Below are 19,773 nucleotides of genomic sequence, written 5' to 3'. Positions count from 1 at the left end.
TCATGATGTTCACGCTACATTCCAGCTCTATTTGATTGCTGTGTTTCTGCTCTCTTCTATAAATTTGTTTTGTTTTTTTATATCTCTGTGGTCTCTCCTTTGTGTTGGTAGACTATGCTTGCTAAAGTGAATTCCATTGGGAAGGAATTCCGCCGGCCGAGCTCCAGTGACGTCACCTCTCTGCTATGGCGGGCCCCAGGCTCCTTACTGGGGTGTCCGAATGGAGGGGTGGGACTGGACTGTCTCTGGATGGTTTCAGCTCCCAGACGCCGGCGGCCGGGCGGTCTCCAGCCGCCCAGTTGCGCTGGCAGCCGGCGGGTGATTGGTCGCCAGCGGGCATGCGGTCTCTAGCTGCCCAGTCGCAGTGGCAACGGGCCGGCTGTCGCTGGTGGGCAGGCAATCTCTAGCCACATAGTTGTGCAGTCGGTCGCCGGCGGGCAGGCGGTCTCCAGCTTCCCAGTCGCGCGGTTAGCCGGCGGGCGATCGGTCACCCCGGGCATGTGGTCTCCAGCCACCCAGTCGCAGGGGCAATGGGCTGGCTGTTGCTGGTGGGCGGGCAATCACTAGCTGCCCAGTCATGCGGTTGGTCGGTCGCCGGCGGGGGGCGGACTCCAGCCGCGAGGGCCTGGCCTCTAGTCCCCTGGTTTCTCATGCTAGTCCTGGTTTCTCCTGCTAGACCAGATTTCCCCTGAGTGATGCCTCTCGGCAGTCCAAACTGTACTCTGGGCCTGCTGTTTGTTGGGCGTGGAGGGTGGCTATTGAGAACCCCCTGGCACTCTATTGTTTTGATTTTTTCCACTTGCCCCTCTCCCCCCCCCCCCCCCGCGCTGGCAATACAGGTTTTGTTTTCCCCACTGATGGGAGGGGGAGTTGAAGGTCGGGTGTCTCTAGTTTTCCCCACGTCTTTATGCAGGCTTGCTCTGATAATCCCTCCCCCGGAGAGCCTAGGAGAGATTTTATGCGAATTCCCCGCTGTATGGGAGATGAGCTGAGTAACACGCACCTGTTTTATTGTTGCAATCTGTTGGAGAGTGGTGGTGGTTACTTCAGCTCTCCAAGATGGTGGCTGCTGGTTTCCTTGGTGGAGTTTCCATTGTGGGGAATAGAACTGTCCTGTTTCCTTCCCCGTCTGAAATCCCAAACTCAGCCCGGGGCTCCGTGAGTGCTCAGGCGGCAGGATTCCACAGAATCTGCAGCAATCTCCCTGCTTGCTGGTCGCTTCTCTGCAGCTCCCCGCCATCTGTAGCTGTGGGTTGGGCCGCGCGGATCCGTCAGCCCGGATCTCCGGTCGCACAGTTGGCTAGTGTATGAGACTCAATTACTAGACCTCGGTGCTAGAAATCCTTCCTCTAAGTTTCAGTGCAACCCCATTTTTCTGTAAGTTCCTAACAAGATAGTTTTTTGTCATTCTAACTCGTTATTCACCCTCGCAGTGGCGCGGTACTCGGGGTGTGATGCACTCTATTCGCGGCCATCTTGGGGATCTCATCTTCCTATTTGTAAATTTTGTCTATAATATGGTAGTTTATACTGTTTGTAATTTCTTTCCTTAATGGGAATGTGAGCTTACCTTATATACTTCTATCTTCTAGTATGGAACCATGTCCCTTTTTAGTTTGTCCCATCAAACTTTATCTACTATTATATGATATCCTAAAAATGAATTACCAACAACAAATACCATAAAAGTTGGTGACTAAATACTTTATGTTGATAAAAAATCTTTCTAATTTCTAGGAATTATCTGTTATCATTTAACTATATGATCTTTTAACTAAAGAAATACTTAATTAAATGTTTAGAGTTGTTACCAAGAGAGATAGATTGATAAAAACATATGTAAAAGTAATTTTAGGTGAATTCTCTAATGATGAAGGATATCATCTTCAGGTAGATTAAGAAATGGCCAGATTAAGAAATTAATTCTTTTCGATGATGCCAAGTTAACCAAATTCTGAGATTTTTCCCTAAAGCTAACAAGACTCAAGGAAATCTTTTCATAAGAGTCATAATGCCAGTTATAAGTATTGAAAAGTGATTTTCCCTGCATTGTGGTCACCCTGAAGAGACAGAGAGGACCCTTCCCCCAAAATTTGGTTCCAGTGTCAAGAATGAGGATGCCACAGACACTGGGAGGTTATGAAAAAGTATATTTATTAGTGGTGTAATAAGACTTCCTGGGGAGAGCAGATCAGGCTCCCAATCACATATGAGAATGCCTTGAAAGAACAAAGAAAGGAGACTGATTTGGTTTGCTATTAGGTTTACAGGGAGAAGTTAGAGTGAAGAGTCACACCATGTAGGCCATGATTTACATAGTTTTCATTTCCCACCAGTGCCAAAGGACGTAGCACCCACACTTTCTTATCAACTTGCTCAGAATTGGGGCAAAACTGGATAAGGGGCTTGAAGACATCAGCATTAAAAGTCCTACTTTTTATTGCATCCTTTTGGGTTTTTTCTTCCATTGCTAAATCTATCAGAGAGTGTTCAGTTCTTTCTTCTTAAAACCATAGCATTGTGGTTAAAAACAGGCTGCTTTCATCTGTTTCTATCAGAAACTGTTCAGATTCCCAAACTGTTTACTGTGCCATTTACACATGAAAATAAAACCTCAGAGGATTGGAAACTTGGGAGGAGAATCCCCCCAAATCTTCATACACATTACCCTGAAATCATTGGCCATCTCCTAAACTATACATACATCACAGGAATTTGGAATTGGAAGGACAAAGCAGTAAATAGAAATGTCAGCAATATTGTGGTGCTAAGGAGACCAAGATCAGAACTGAACCTTGCTGAGGTTGAAAATTCTTGATAAGTACCCTGTTTGGGCTTCTCCTGATCTCCCAAGTAGCCACTTTCTAGAAATGAATACCAGGCCCTGGAAATAAGGGCACAACTGAAATAAACCTGCCTTTCAAAGGCTTTACACCAAGTAGTGGGAGTGAGATATCTACTTGTAATCAGTCTACCTGCTAAAAGAAAGCTTAACCTAATTTCTTTTGGAGGAAAGTAATACCATCCAAGGTCTCTATAATTTTTTTCATTTGTGCTATCTGGAATTAAATAAGAAAATATGAGGGGTATTAGAAAGAAGCAAAAGACTTTTACTTCCAAAATTCCATTTAATATATTTCTTTTTGGTGGTCTTTTATGTAGCAAAAGAACATTTTACGCAGCAAATCCATACAGTTTTCTTATTAATCTTTGAAGTTTCATTGGTAAAATGTAGCTTTTCTTGAATGATTCTGATTTTTTTGTTTTTCTTAATAGTAGCAATTTAAAAAAAATACATAAAACAAGGTTTTCATAATAGGGACTTTTTGAAAAGCCAAGACCACCCTTTTCTCTTTTCTTTAATCTTGCTCATCATTTAAAACTCATTGTTTTAGTTTTCTTTTTTCTTTTTCACTTTTAATAGACATTAAGCAGAATCTCTTTTAGTCTTTTTTCCAATTGTTCACTATGGCAATTACTTTTTTAAATGTTAAGGATTATTGAGATATAATTTACCCTTCTAGGTAAGTTAACTTGTATTTTTTTAAACAATATTTTTTTAGTTGTAGATGGACACAATATCTTTATTTATTTTTATGTGGTGCTGAGGATCAAACCCAGTGCCCCACATGCAAGGCAAGCGCTCTACCACTGATCTACAGCCCCTGCCCAGTTAACTTGTTTTTAATATACAATTCTATGAGTTCTGCAAATGCAAGCAGTCATGTTGTTAGTTAGTAGAGATGAGCAATTGGTTACATAGCAAATCACAGGTTTACTCTAAGTTACTCTTAAAGTTTTCCTTAAATTACTACTAAAACTTGTAGCATATAACTTGTTAAAAAAAAATTGGTACACAGATGTTGAGAGTAAGCAGAGTAAAACAAAAGGAGCTAATTTGGGGAAATGCATCAAAAAAGAATTAATGGAGCTAACTCTTGACAAGATTCATTGAGGTTGATGTTAAGGTGAGCTAATTGTTAGGGCTACAGGTATCTTCATGTCTTGGAAGGGAAATTCCTTTAGTAGCACTAGGATAACTTATGATGGGTTACTGACCCCATTGCCTGCTAGGAGCCACAGCAAAAGTATTATAACACATGGCACCTTTGTTTTAGGTGACGGCCAGCTAGCCATTGAGATGATATGTTAAGATTTACATTCATATGGAAATTGGACTCCTGCTGTTCACCTGTGTTACGGGACTCATGTTATGGGACTCCCGGAGAGTTCCCATTGGTTGGGGAAGGATGGTAGGAGGGTATTTCCGGGGGGAAGTGGGGGCCCCCCAGTTCCGGTAGACGCACACACGTGTGTGGACTGGCTCGCTAGCGGGACGCACACGGACCACTGGCGGCCTTTTAAAAAAAAAACTTTGTTTCTGCTCCAACGGCTTGTGTTTCTGTGCCCAGCCGGGTTGCGGCATTGTAAGCCAGCACGCATGAGCAGCGGAAGCGCGAGCACCGAGGCGCCCAGCAGGAAGGTGGCAAGGCTGAGGCGAGCCTCAGAGCCCGTCTGAACCTGAGCAGTGCAGCTGCACAGCCTGCGGCAATTGCCCACATTAACATAGTGTTGACTTGTAAATGAAGCCCCACTGAATGGAAAAGACACAAGAGACAATTCCTGGAAGGATCAGTCAGGGTCAGAAACTCAGACGCCTTGTGGGAAAGAGGAATTGAATACCTGATTGGCAAAGAGTATAGAAGGTGGTCTCCACCTCCCAGGTCAAACATCAAACAGCAATAATCTTGGAGACAGCATTGTTTCTTTCTCATTCTTGCTCAAAGAAGTCGCACTCTCTCCCTTGAAAATGCTCTGTGCTTGAGCCTGACTCTACTTTTCATCCAACTCTCATTTTGCTTCCACTGAATCTTCACTTGTGAAAGCAAAAATAACCAAAATGGGGAAAAGGACTTCAACAGATCAGCAAGCTTTCTATTAAGTAATGGAATGGCACATTTTCAGGAGAGAAAATGGAAACTGGTTACAAAAGGGGTCTGATTTTTATAGGGGTTAAGTGAGAGTTAATCGTAGAAGAATATTAGTGTGACTTAATCATTAGAGACTTTTTAAAGCAGAAAGTGTTGGTTGAGCAGTCAGGAAAACAGTTGTTCACCATTGATTGTGAGAGTTCAGAGCCTGTTGTTTTCCTTCTCTCCCAACCTGTTGACCTCCTTTCTTGCTGGGGTTTTTTGTTTTCCGCATCCTTCAACTTGGATAAAATTCTCTTGCTTGACTTTCAGTCTCTGGCTTTAAATTTTCTTTCCTCTGAACAGAGGAACTGAGGTTTGGAGCTTCAGCTCCCTGCTCTTCTGTGATAATGTCATTGCCACTAAAATAAAAGTGTAGACCAGCTATATATCAAAAGTTCCTTATGTTGCTCCATTCCTCCACCACTAGCCCTTGGCAACCATTGATCTGCTATCTGTCCCTGTTGTTTTGCCTTTTCCAGAATGGTATTGAAATAGAATCCTATTATATAGAGTAAAAGCTTACACCTTTTGGTGGTGAGAGGTAGTGCTTGGATTGAACCCAGAGATACCATCATTCTAAGCATGCAGTCTACCACTGAGCTATGCCACCATTCCAGTTTGCACCTTTTTTATTTCTAAATAGTATTTCATTGTATGAATATGCCAGAATTTGAATATCCATATGCCAGTTGAAGAACATTTCAGTTTGTTTCAGTTTCTGGCTGTTACGAATCAAATCACAATAAACATTCATTTAGGAACTACTTTTTAAAATAGGAATTGCTTAGGGATGCCCAAGAGTGATCAATTGGGCAGTGTGATAGTATGGAAAAAGACTGAGTGGAAAGACATCATAAAACATGGAATCTCATACTAATTTTATATCAGTTCTCCATGATTCAGAGAGTTGAACTGCTCTCTGCCTTTTTTTTTTTAAGAAAATGTGTATGAATTAGGGCTTATTCTAGTTTTAAAATAACATGATTTTGTGCTATATAGGTAAGGCATTTATTGTTGTTTTTTCTGAGAAATTATAAATGATCATACTATAAGCAAAAATAACCAACATGGTTTTGGCACCATAATGAAAATACAAATAACTGAGACAGAAACAAACCTCAAATGGGTCAGCCAGCTTTTCTTTATTCCCCAGTGTAGTCAATTAATCAGGCATGGAAGGGCTCATTTTCTGGGTATGGAAAAGGCCTGCAGGTTACAGAAGAAGTCTGAGTTTTATATTTACAATAAGAGTGAATTAATTATTGGAGACTGTGGATATGCTGTTTGGACAATCAGAGACCTAGTTGTTAAAATTTTAATTTAGGAAGACAGTTGTAAGAAGTTTGAAACTCATTGTCACTGGGAAAAGCTCAGAGCTTGTGTTCCCTCCTTATCTTCCTTCCTCTGGAACCCATTGCTACCTAGAGCTTCACTATTTGCTTTTCTCTCTAGGACTCATTGGCAGTGGGGAATGGTTAAAGTTCAGGGCCCAGCGGTTCAGTATCCACTTCCTACCTTCAGGACCCACTATGGTTGGGAAGGGGTGTTTGCTTTCAGTGGAGGTGCTGGGGATGAACCCAGGAAGGAATGAAAGTTTGCTTTTTCCCTTGGGGCCCATTGTTACTAAGAAAAGATAAACTGGGAGAGGTTTAATGTTTGGCTAATTTCCCTCTCTCCTCCTGAGCCACACTGTTTTTCCTCAGGGGCTGTCTTGTAGGAATATTATTTTGCATAATCCTTCACACATATTTTATAAAACTAAATTCTGTAAAATATGTATAACCAATATTTAAATTTAGGAGTCATTTTGTCTCTAAGTCCAATCACAAGTAGTTTGAAAAATAACAATTTGTTTAATGAATTTTAAAGGTCCCTATAATTAATCTTAGGCTTTTTATTAACTGTGTGATCCAACTGATTTTGCATTTGAAAAGTTATTTTGATAAAAGTTTTTGGTAAATGTTTTCTTTCAAAATATCTTAGACTTTATTTTTAATACTTTTTTTTTTTTTTTTAATTTAGATGGGTCTAGGAAAGACAATCCAGGCCATTGCAATTGCTTACTTCTATAAAGAGGAGTGGCCTCTTTTAATTGTGGTGCCTTCATCCCTGAGGTGCTCCTGGACAGAAGAAATAGAGAAGTGGATTCCAGAGTTAGAACCTGAAGAAATCAATGTTATTCAGAATAAAACTGATGTTGGGTAAGAACAACTTTTTAATCTTTAAGGAAAATAAAAACTTTTTGTGTGTATTTAGTATATTCTTATTTTTTGAATGGAATATAACCTATAATTAGATCATCATTTAGCAGTAAGAGAGTAAAGAATTTGACTTTATATTTTACAATTTGAATTATTTATCTAAAATACACTAACATATTTAATCTAAGTTCCCTTATACTTTATTTTATTTATTTATTTTTGGTACCAGGGATTGAACTCAGGAACACTGAATCACTGAGTCACCTTCCCAGCCCTATTTTGTATTTTATTTAGAGAGACGGAGTCTCACTGAGTTGCTTAGTGCCTGGCCTTTGCTGAGTCTGGCTTTGAACTTTCAAATCCCCGTCTTAGCCTCCCGAGCCACTGGGACTATAGGTGCCCAGCCAGCCCTTATATTCTAAAAGTAAATATAAAATATGTATACTTCTAAAGATATATGTATTTACTTTACATATACCTTAAATATGCTTAAAACTCTTTTAGGTTTCAAAAATAAAGTTTATAATTTTTCAAAGATTAACTTGAAACTGGATGAGCTTTTATGTTCAGAAACCATGGTGAATTTTGCTTTCCAAGTTGTTAGTTAATACACAAGTTTTATGTGATGCAAAATTAATATTAGCAAGTTCAATTTTATTCATATTATTTTATAATTTTGATAATTTATATTATGAAAACATTAGCTTAGTGAATATTAGAAATCAACTTTCTAAAAATCTGTCAGAATTTCTAGGATATTTTCTCATTTTCTTTATAGCCATTGGGATAATCAACTGATTTAAAAAATTCATAAATTAAATTTCATAAATCAAATTTACTGATTTAAATTATCATTTTCAAAGGTTCAAATTATTGGTTTTGAAAGCAGCACACAAAGTTTAAAAGCAATACATCTACCTAAAATAAATATCTATTAATACTTGGACTTTTTAATGTGTGTGTGGTATTATTGCATTGTACTATCTTCTATAAGACTCTTGGTATATAGTGTAAAAAGCTTTGTGTTAATGAATGTGGAAAGAGTTAACAGAGAATAGGTTTCAACATTGGAACCCTAATTCATTAGCATATGTGTTTATGGGTCCAAAGAAATTTGGCCACTGTTTGCATGAATAAATTAAAATGCAGGTGATCATTATGCATAAATTTTTCTGTTCTCCAATAAAACTGCATCAAATTGAAAAGACAATAATCTAGATGATATTGAATGTATTAAGAGGATTCCTAAATCATTTTCTTTTTGTTATACATTATTTAAATGTCTGCATTTAAATATTCTTAAAAATGTCTCCTCTGCATCTTTTTTTAATAATTTTTATTATTAGTTGTTCAAAACATTACATAGTTCTTGACATATCATATTTCATACATTTGATTCAAGTGGGTTATGAACTCCCATTTTTACCCCATATGCAGATTGCAGAATCACATCGGTTACACATCCACTTTTTTACATACTTCCATACTAGTGCCTGTTGTGTTCTGTTCCTCTGCATCTTTTATTGAATTTAGATCACCTAGTTTTATTATCATTTCAGAAATATACTCTCTTGAAATTAAATAGTGGCTAATACTTTTATTTGAATAATATTTGGGATATGTTAGATAGGACTACAACCCCAGTGTATGTTTTCTGGAGGATATTAACTAAGGGCAGAAAAACTACCTAGTCTTTCAGATTCTTAATGAACTACCTTTAGGTACATACCAAACTGTGCCAACATGTGCTTTTGACAAGTACATATATTTTCCCTGGCATATTATGGCAGTTATGCCTAGACTGTGCACTGGTTAAGACATGGCAAGATAGAAGCCACAGAGACTCCTGCATTGGTCTTCAAAGCTTTTGTCTTAAGTATTATTATACTGTACCCAAGTTAGTAATATTAACCTTATACTTTTTTCTGCAGGCTCTTTTGATGTTTGAATATAGTAAGAGAAGCATAGGTCTCTGTATAAAGTAAATTTATAGAGGGCTTAAAATATAGTTACCATTTAAGAGCTCTGATGTTCTATCAGAAGGTAGAGAATGGCCCTCTGTATTTTTTCATTGGTGATATAGAAAATGCAAAAGTGATATCTTTTAATGTTCATGAATTTATTTATCTCATTCCAAAAGTGTTTATTGGTAGCAAAGCATTGTATATACAAATATCAATAAAACTCATTTTCTACCTTTAACAATTTCATTCTACAGTAATGGAGATATATAAATATAAAATATGTAAAAATATGTAAATGAATAAAATATTATAGATATGTGAATTATGGAGATCAAAAGATCAGGATTCTCTTTAGCTAACTGATTCTCTATATAAGATAGTAAGCTCCTCCTCTTCTAAAAATACCCTTGAGCCAGGGGATGACTGAGGGACTCCATTGGCGATTTATATATATATATATATATATATATATATATATATATATATATATTTTTTTGTATTTGAACACAACATCTCCATTTTATTTATTATGTGGTGCTGAGGATCGAACCCAGGGCCTCTCACATGCAAGGCAAGCACTCTATCGCTGAGCCACAACCCCAGCCCCTCCATTGGCCTTTACTGGGTAGCATCAGGAATATGAAATGGCCTGTAGTACAATTGTATAGCCCTGTTTTCCTAAGTATTATGATAAGCACAATACTAATATCACCCAGGTTAAAAAAAGTGCTATTCTATTTGTAGGAAGGTTTCATTGAAGATTCAATTAATATTTGAATATGCACTTTTTGTATGATCCTAGGTGCACGAAAATGTTGTCAGAAAATAATTTTATTATCCTAGTAAAATGTGGCTTTCAGAATGTTCAGGTATTCCAAACATAACTCAAGCAGAATTTTGGTTTTGCCTACCAAAATTTTAAATATTGGATCTTGGTTTTTAATCATATTTAAGAACTATAAAATCTTAAGAGAAATTGAGTTTCAGCAGTAACAGTGGCCCAGTTCACCTTTTGAATATTACCCTTTCTGCTTATGGACAAGTTTTTCTTTTCCTCTTCTCTCTCTCCCTTTCCCTAACCTGGGATCAGGGAATAAGATTACCTTGAGTTATCTGTTTTCTATAGGAAGGAGATGTAACCTGAAGATCTAGGAAGTGACTATCTCCCAAATTAAAAAGTGAATTTCAACATACCATAAGAGCACACCTGGAATGTAGCCTTTGAAGAGCTTCTTTAAAAGCCCTTTCTTTTCCCTGTTGGTCAGAACCAGAGCCTCTGGGACAAGAATCCCCTGTGCTTCTCCTTTGCTAGCAAAGTATTAAGCCTTCTTTTTCTCAAAACCTTTTCCTCCTTATTGGATTGGCATCAGGGACAAGGACTTTCAGTAACAATACCATCTCCTCCTGCTTCTCCTCTTTTCTTCCTTTTTCTTATGATTTTTTTCTCCAAAAAGTTATATTGTTTATGATAAATTAATCACTGGATTTTCTTTTCTAGGAGAATATCGACCAGCAAAGTGACAGTTCTGGGTTATGGTCTTTTAACCACAGATGCATTGACTTTGATAGATGCACTGAATAATCAGAACTTTAAAGTAGTTATAGTGGATGAATCACACTACATGAAGTCCAGAACAGCAACCCGCACCAAGATTTTATTGCCAGTGGTACAGAAATCAAGACGAGCCATTCTTCTTACAGGAACTCCAGCTTTGGGAAGGCCTGAAGAGGTATTGAAATATTTATTCGCTGGGCTTTTTTTTAAAAAAAAAAAAAAAAAAAAAAAGGAAATTAAATCAGTCATCTGTTTTGCATTTTTCATTAAAAATTCGATGCATCAGATGTCAAAGATTACATTGGGATTTTCTAGGCAGCTATTAATCATTAAATATATCTTTTATTATGGCTGTTTTATCTGTTTACATGTAAACCTTAGCCATGCTTGTGTATTAAAAAAATAGTGTATGTGTGTTTGTTTTTGAAACTGGGATTGAGCCAAGGGGCACTTAACCACTGAACCCCAGCCCTATCCCTTTTAATTTTTTATTTTTGAGATAGGGTCTTACTAAATTACTTAGGGCCTCACTAAGTTGCTGAGGCTGGCTTTGAACTTCTGATCCTCCTACCGAGCTGCTGGGATTATAAGGCGTGTGCCACTGCACACTGCTTTAAAAAATAGTTTTAACCTTTATTTTAAGGTTTCCATATTTAGTACAGATTTGTAATATTCCTCACACAAGTACATAAGTGCCTTAGGGTTAGGTTTGAATCTATTTCATTTCTTTTATGACTACATTGCAGAATTTGTCTCTGTTCCTTTTGTACTTTAAGATCCACATTTGGGAAGGTAGCAACTAGAGCTTGTCTGTAGACCAATAAGCTGTCCACTTAAATGGAGGAGTAAGGCATCTGTTTGATACCCCATTTAATTTTACCACTCTAAGAGGCAGATGGGGTTTGGAGTGGTTACAGGTTTAGGAAGAAGAAATAGTGGATGCAATTTTCATCATTCTTTAAAGGTCAATGTTCCCTAAGGAAGCCCTGTCTTCTAATGAACACTGAGCCACAGAATAAACATGGCTTGTTGTCTCATAGGGTTGCTAGGATAATTAAAGGAGTTATTGTTTTGAACATACCGTAGCCATTTACCCGGGTAGATTATAAGCACTTAACATATGGTAGCTATTATTCATTATTATGCCAAACCTGGGTGACAGCTATTATCATTGTATCTCTAGTATGACCTAGGCTCTACTTTTAAGTTCTCTCCCTGGAAGTCTTCTGGGATACATATAATGCTAAATACATAGTGCGGAGAAAATATTTAATTTACTCTTAGAAGTGGCAAGAGTGGCAGTGGGAAAGTAAACTCCTAGTAACTTACTTATGTTATGTTCCAAAATTATGTCATTGAATAAATAGTAGGAATGAAACAAGGTACAGTGGCATATACCTGTAACCCAACAACTTGGGAGGCTGAGGAAAGAGGATCATGAGTTTGAAGCCAGCCCAGATAATTTAGTGAGACTCTGTCTCACAATAAAAATTAAGAGATGTTGAGGACAGTAGAATCAATTCAGGGATAGAACACTCTTAGTTTCAATCCCCAGTAACACAAAATAATAATAATGATAATCGTAATCATAATGGTGATTATACCTTTAAAAAATCATGAAATGTATTAGTACAAGAAAAAGAATATGTAACAAACATCTATTTAAAATAACAAAAATATAATGAATACCATCTACTTATTATCTAGCATGAGAAATAGAACATTGACAATATAACAGTGCCCCTGTGTCCCACTGTGGTCATGTGTCCATAGTTTCACCCTTTACCCAATGTAGCCACTGTTAAAGCAAGGGTGATAAATGTAAAGTTTGTTTTCAGGACTCTTTAAGAAAAATAATATTGTCCAGGCATGGTGGTGCATGCCTGTAATCCCAGTGGCTTGGGAGGTGGAGACTGAAGGATTGCTAGTTCAAAGCCAACCTCAGCAATTAAGTGAGGTGCTAAAGAACTCAATGAGACCCTGTCTCTAAATAAAATACAAAAATTAGGCTGGGGATGTGGCTCAGTGGTTGAGTGCTCCTGAGTTCAATCCCCAGTACCAAAAAAGGAAAAGAAAAAGAATATAGATGACAGGTAACATACATGTGTCAAGGGACTGTGGCAAAATGGAGGAACTATGTTCTTCTGAGGGAGACAATCACTTTTTTCCAAGGAGTGGATGCCATAAGGAGGGGGGAAAAAAAGGAATATAAGATTTCAAATGATAAGTTAGGGATTTTGATATGGGGAAGTGTGAATCCTCCAATTTTGTTATTCTTTTTTTTTTAATGTTTTAATTGTAGATGGATACAATACCTTTATTTATTTGTCTTTAGGTGGTGCTGAGGATTGAACCCAGTGGCTCACACATGCTAGGCAAGTGTTCCACCACTGAGCCACAACCCCAGCCCTTGTTATTCTTTTTCAAGATTATTTTGGATATTCTGGGTCCCTAGAATTTTCGTATAAATTTTGGTTTTTTATCAGGTTTGTCAGTTTTTGCAAAAAATTCAGCTTTAATTGTTACAAGTACCATGTTGAATGTATTGATTGTTTTGGAGAGTATTTCCATCTTAACTATATTTAGTCTTCAAATCTATGAGCATGAGATATATTTCTATTTATTTGTAAGTCTTATTTATTTTTCCCCAATAGTACTTTGTAATTTTCACATCTTATGATGCTTCTGTTAAATTTAATCCTATTTTATTTTTTTTATTTCACTATAAATGAAATTTTTCTCAATTTCATTTTTGATTGTTTATTGTGGTATAGAGATAACAATTTAATTTTGTGGATTTATCATATACCTTGCAAACTTGCTGAACTTATTTATTAGTTTAATATCATTTAGGGTTTTCTATATAAAATCATGTCACCTATTGAGAGTGATAGTTTTACTTCTTTCTTTCCAATCTCAATGATTCAGCCTTTTACTATAAATATAATGGTATTTGAGTTTTTCCAAGATTTTCTTCAAGTTGAGGGAGTTCCTTTCTAATCCTTTTTTACTGAGTATTTAATTCTGAAGGGATGATGAATTTTATCTAGTACTTTTTTGTATCTATTGATATATCATGCAATTTTTATCTTTTTGTTTCTTTGGAGGTTGAGAAAAATAGTTCAAAAGATAGTGGTGATTAATGCACAACTTTGTGAATATACTAAAAGCCATTGAATTGTGTACTAACCAAGTATGAACTTTACATTTATGAGTTATATCTCAATAACACTATTTTAAAATAACAATATAAACTACTATGTATAGCCTATCAGAGTTGAAAAATGAAAAAAAAAGTGACATTATTAATGTGAGGATAAATTGGGATAGTCTTCATGGGCCAACAGGGTAACATCAATCAAGTTTTTTTTTTTAAATATTTATTTTTTAGTTGTAGTTGGACACAATACCTTTATTTTTATGTGGTGCTGAGGTTCGAACCCAGAGCCTCGCACATGCTAGGCGAGTGCTCTACCACTGAGTTGCAATCCAGCCCAATATTCATCAAGTTTTAAGACTGTTTTTTAATAATCATCAAGAATACAAATAATAAAGCTGGTGAGGATGCAAGGGGAAGAGGAACACTTACAGAATTATGTGGGATTGTAAATTAGCATATTTGTTATGGAAATCAGTATGGAGATTTCTCAAAAGACAAGGAATGGAACCACCATGTTACCCAGCTATTCCACTCCTCAGTATTTCTCCAAAAGAACTAGTCAGCATACTATACTAATGCATGCATACCCATGTTTATAGCAGCACAATTCATAATAGCCAAGTTATGGAACAAGCCTAGGAGTTGTAAACAGATGAAGGGATAAAGAAAATGTGGTATACATACACGATGTAGTTTTACATAGCCATAAATAAAAACTAAAGTCATTTCCAGAAAAATGGAAGGAACTGGAGAGCTTCATGTTAAGTAAAATAAACAAGACTCAGACAGTCAAAGATTATTTGTTTTCTCTCATATTATGTGGAAGACAGAGGGGGAAAAAAGGACGAAAGAAAAGGATTTTCATGAACAAAGAAGGGGGACCAGTGAAATAGAGGATGAGAATCAGGGGGAGAGAGGAGAGGAAGAAAGGGAGATGTAATGGACACTGAATATGACCAAATTATATTATGTGTGTGTGTCTGTATAAAATACTTAATGAATTCTACTATTTTGTAAAATCATAAGGCAGCAAAGTAAGTAAATAAATTTATTAAAAATTAAAATTGGAAAGTGAAAAACATGGCTTAATTTCAACTTTTCCACTTCTAAAAACATATTCCACAAAACTCATCCAATAAAAATAAAGGTAGGCCAGGTATGGTGGCGTATGTCTGTAGTCCCAGAGACTGGGGAGGCTGAGACAGGAGGATTACAAGTTCAAAGCCCACTTCAGCAAGTTTTAGTGAAGCCCTAAGCAACTTAGCAAGACTCTATCTCTAAGTAAAATATAAAAATGGCCTGGAGTTGTGGCTCAATGATTAAGTTCCCCTGGGTTCAATCCCTGGGACCAAAATACACATACAAATTAATAAATAAATGTAGATGGATAACAGATAGATAGTTGATACATATAAATCCACAGAATTTTATGATGTTATTAATTTTTGTAATTACATAAAAACTAGAAATAGCTTTTACATTCAATATCAGGAATCTGTTTAAATATTAACAATATGTATACTTAATAATGAGTGGCTATTTAAACTCTAAATAGTACTTTATTATCATATTGCATTGGTTATATAATTTTTCAAACCAAATAAAAATGTGTATGTACTTTACATGTTTAGGGGACATAAAGATATATTTGGGGGACAAAATTTTATTTGAGTAACAATATGTATAATATGATCCTCTTGTAATAAAAGAGAATATATATATATGTGTATATATATATATATGCCATGTAGTTATGAAAAAATGTATAAGTTTTTATGTTTAAGAAACACATAACTGTTGCTCCTGAAAAATGGATGGGTGGGTGGAAAGAAAGAAGAGGCACTGAAGAAGTAGATTTTATTTTATACATTGTAATATTTTATTAACTTATTTTATCACCATAATAATATTTCAACTTATTGAGTATATTGTATTGTTACAGCTTTTCATGCAGATTGAAGCTCTTTTTCCACAAAAATTTGGAACATGGACTGACTATGCCAAAAGATACTGTAATGCACGTATCAGGTATGACGTTATTTTCATGAGTTTTTATCCTTCACGTTTCCTATGAACGTTAAGCTTCATTAATCATTCTTTGTTCCAGTGTTTTCCAAACTTGTGGTACTTATGGAATAATTCCTTCAAGTAAAAGCTTGTGTGGATGAACTATATCTAAAATAAATAGATAATGGCAAAGTGGTTTTTTAAAAATTTTTGCTTTATATACTTTTTTATCTTTGTAATTATTTTTATTGACTAGATCTACATGCATATATATAAAAGTAAAAAATGAGTGCTTCTTCCTCCGTGGTCTCCCAGCCATGTAATAAGTTCCCCCTTTTTTAAAATATAGTTTTTAAATATTTAAATATTTTTGTCAATGGACCTTTGTTTTATTTATTTGTTTGTTTGTTTATATGTGGTGCTGAGAATTGAACCCAGTGCCTCACACATGCTAGACAGGTACCCTACCCCTAAGCCACAACCCCAACCCTAATTCCCTTTCCACATAACTGATGTTGATAGTTTTTGCATCCTTCTGGAGATAGTCAATGCCTGAGCAAGCATTTATTTTGCATGTATAATATATATAATATTGCTCCATGTATGTACATTATATATACGTATATATTATTATTTTGCTGTTTGCTTTCTTTACTATATATATTGGCAGTCCTTCCATTTCGGTTCCTGAAAGAGCTTTGACGTTTTGACATTCATTTAAAATGCTATGTGTTTTCTACTGTTTGGAATTTACTTATACAGGTCACTCTTAATAGGCATTTGTTTGTCATACATAGCCAATGCAATTATAAATATCACTGTTCACATTGAGAAGTAGCATATTATAGTTATTCAAGAATATGGAACTCCAGACCTAGGCCACCTATATTTTATTTTCACACCTTGTTTTATTTAAGGAAAGTAACTTTATCTCCTCATACCTAATTTCTTAAGCTCTAAAAACAGAATGATTAGGCCTGCCTCAGAATTATTAGACTTATATTTGCTTATACTTATAAAGGGCTTGATTTTGATTGTACATAGTGAGCACTCAATAATTATTATTTTAATATTTCACTTCAAATACATGTGAATAAATCTAAGAGAAGTTTATGAAAATGAAATTGCTGGTTCAAAGGGCATAAATATTGGAGATTTTCCCAAATTATTCTTCACAGAAGTTAATCATGGAAGTTATGTGTATAAGGTTTTCTCTTTTCCTATACCTTATCAACAAGGGGAAATAGAACTTATTTGATTCTTGCCAACCTGATCTGATAATAATTTTAACGTACATTTGTCTTATTATGTTATTAAATGCAATTGAGCATTTTTTATACATATATAAGTCATTTATATTTTTTCTGTTAATATATGTTCTTTGCCTTTCTGCTTATTAAATGCATTGGCTTTTTTCTTATTATTATGTTGGAATTCTTTACATATTATATAAAACATCTCCTTGTATGTGATATGAGTCTTTCATGTATTTTCTCAGTATGTATTTGTTTTTCTTTTTTCCTTTCTATAGTTCCTTCACATACTCCTAGATGGTCATGGTATTCTTATGCTTTTTAAAGATCTGTAAATTGTGAAGATTCCTTCCCAGATTGTTTATATGAGGGCAGTCTAATATTGATACCAACATCAGATAAGATAGTACAGAAAAAAAACAGGGATCATTTCTACTTATGATTATAAATGCAGAAGTCTTCAATATTATAGACTTGGAGAATCTAAGATCTCATTAGAAGGCCTATTATGTTGATTATATATAAATGAAGAGTTTTTATATCAGGAATATAAGCATAGTTTGTTTATTTATTTATATTATATTCATTTTATTTATTTTTCAGTCAGGGTCTTGCTGTGTTCCCTAATGTGGGCCATGAACTCCTGGGCAGTAGCATTCCCCTGCCTCAACCTCCCCATTTGCCCAAAATTTAAAAGCCCATATCCTGCACTTCTTCAGTGCTACATAACTGTCATGGTTATGGTTTTCTGTGTTGTATTATTCACACATACATGTATATATAGGCATACAAAAACATAGGTATATATACACACATATGCACATGTATGCATAATTAAAATTGCATAACTAGTAAATAATAAATTAATGACAATGATCAGGTTGTAGAGGATGTCGTAAAATTACGATTTTTATACTATAAAATGGAAAAGAATGCAGTTTTTGAAAATAGTGATGCAAGTCTATATATATTGATAACAAAGAATTTATAAGACATTATTAAAAGAAAAGGAAATATCAGAAAAACTTTTATTTTTGAAGAGTGTACACACATACACACACACACACACAGAGATTTTTTTCTGGATGTCACTCTTGTGGCCTCTGTCCTAGCTGACAGCCTCTGATGCTTTTCTGTAGATGCCATAGTGCCCTATGGAGTCCCTTTACATGTGGTTAGTTCAACTATTCAACCTTAGTGTGAGTACTGAGCTACCTAGAGATTTATAACAGGGACCAGTATGTGATCAGTGTGGTAGGGAATATATCCTACCTTGGCTCTTCCATGGAGTGAGTTACCAACTAGAAGCTCCATGAGGACAGAACACTTTTCTTTTCCAGTGTCATAGTCCCATTGTATAACATCGAATCTGGCGCATGACATTTAGTCTTTATTGAATCCTTGAATACTAAATCTTTTGTTGTTATTTTGTTTCCATGGAACTTCTGGACATGTATAATGTTATTTGTCTGCTAAATTCCTAGATGATCTGAGCTGATGGAATTGTTTAGAAAATTGATGAAGTGTTGAAAAAAAATAAGAAACACATTTTTCTAGGAGAAGCATTTCTTTCCTTCCTTCCTTCCTTCCTTCCTTCCTTCCTTCCTTCCTTCCTTCCTTCCCTTCTCTCCCTTCTTTCCCTTCCTTCCCTTATCTTACCTTCCCCCCTCCCGCCCTCCTTTCTTCCTTCCTTCCTTCCTTCCCTCCTTCCTTCTTTCCTTTTTCTTTCTTTCTCTACAGATTTTTTTTTCTTTTTTTTGGAAAACAAATACACATTCAAGGGAGAATGAAGACTATCTCAAGTGAAAGACATCTTTGGGAGTAAAGCAAGAAATATGCATTTAAGGGAGAATATAGGCCATCTGGAGAGGGAGCAACTTTTGGGGTAAAGCAAGAAATTCATATTCAAAGGAGAATGTAGGTCATCTTCAGAGGGAGAGACAGCCACAGAAATATTTCTCACAATGTAGATATGGAGGTCCCTGAATAAACAGGGGTGGACTAAGTGATTTGGATAATCTTTCCCAGTCCCAAATATGACTTTCTTCATATTGATTTTAAATAATGAGTAAAACACCAGTTCTTTCTTTAATCAGTGAATTACTAAAATGAGTTCTTATATAGGTTACACCAACATTTTATTATTTCTGTGCAAACAAATAGAAAAACTAGTACCATTTGACTAGTTTTTGTTAAGAATTCTAAATTGATTTTGTTTATAACTTGAAGTGAATGGTTATATATTGGCACAAAGGGCTTAATTATTATACTACAGCCTTAATTCATATACTAAAGTGAGTTTTGATTAAACTATGCGTCCTTTTGGATGCTAGTTTGAACAAAGAAATAAATCTTTAGTCTTTAACAAGTTTTTTGGGGGGAATTGGGGGGGTACTGGGTATTGAACATGGGCAGTCAACCATTGAGCCACATCCCCAGCCCTATTTTGTATTTTATTTAGAGACAGGGTCTCACTTTTGCTGAGACTGACTTTGAACTCTTGATCCTCCTGTCTCAGCCTTCTGAACCACTGGGATTGCAGACATGTGCCACCATGCCCACCTTAATAAGTTATTTTTTTCCATTTTTTTTTAGTTGTAAATGAACACAATGCCTTTATTTTTATTTATTTATTTATTTTTATGTGGTGCTAAAGATTG

The 19,773-nt window shown here is 35.8% G+C and overlaps 1 protein-coding gene across 6 annotated transcripts in view; it reads left to right on the top strand.

The window, feature by feature from the left end:
• The window catches only part of Zranb3 (zinc finger RANBP2-type containing 3), a 281,585-nt gene that overhangs the window by 113,893 nt on the left and 147,919 nt on the right, over positions 1 to 19,773 (top strand). For all 6 annotated transcript variants that reach the window (XR_013424061.1, XR_013424060.1, XM_078017309.1 and 3 more), the window contains 3 exons: positions 6,996 to 7,174; positions 10,637 to 10,868; positions 15,796 to 15,881. Coding sequence is in view for 4 of the 6 variants with exons in the window: in XM_078017309.1 (XP_077873435.1) it covers positions 6,996 to 7,174; positions 10,637 to 10,868; positions 15,796 to 15,881 (497 nt within the window). In the remaining 2 variants the exon portion in view is untranslated. The remainder of the gene's footprint in view (positions 1 to 6,995; positions 7,175 to 10,636; positions 10,869 to 15,795; positions 15,882 to 19,773) is intronic.

This window comes from Ictidomys tridecemlineatus, chromosome 7 (genome assembly GCF_052094955.1).
Source record: "Ictidomys tridecemlineatus isolate mIctTri1 chromosome 7, mIctTri1.hap1, whole genome shotgun sequence".
Classification (NCBI taxonomy): Eukaryota; Metazoa; Chordata; class Mammalia; order Rodentia; family Sciuridae; genus Ictidomys; species Ictidomys tridecemlineatus.
Note: the sequence above shows the minus strand (reverse complement) of the source record. Positions and strands in the feature narration are given on the sequence as shown.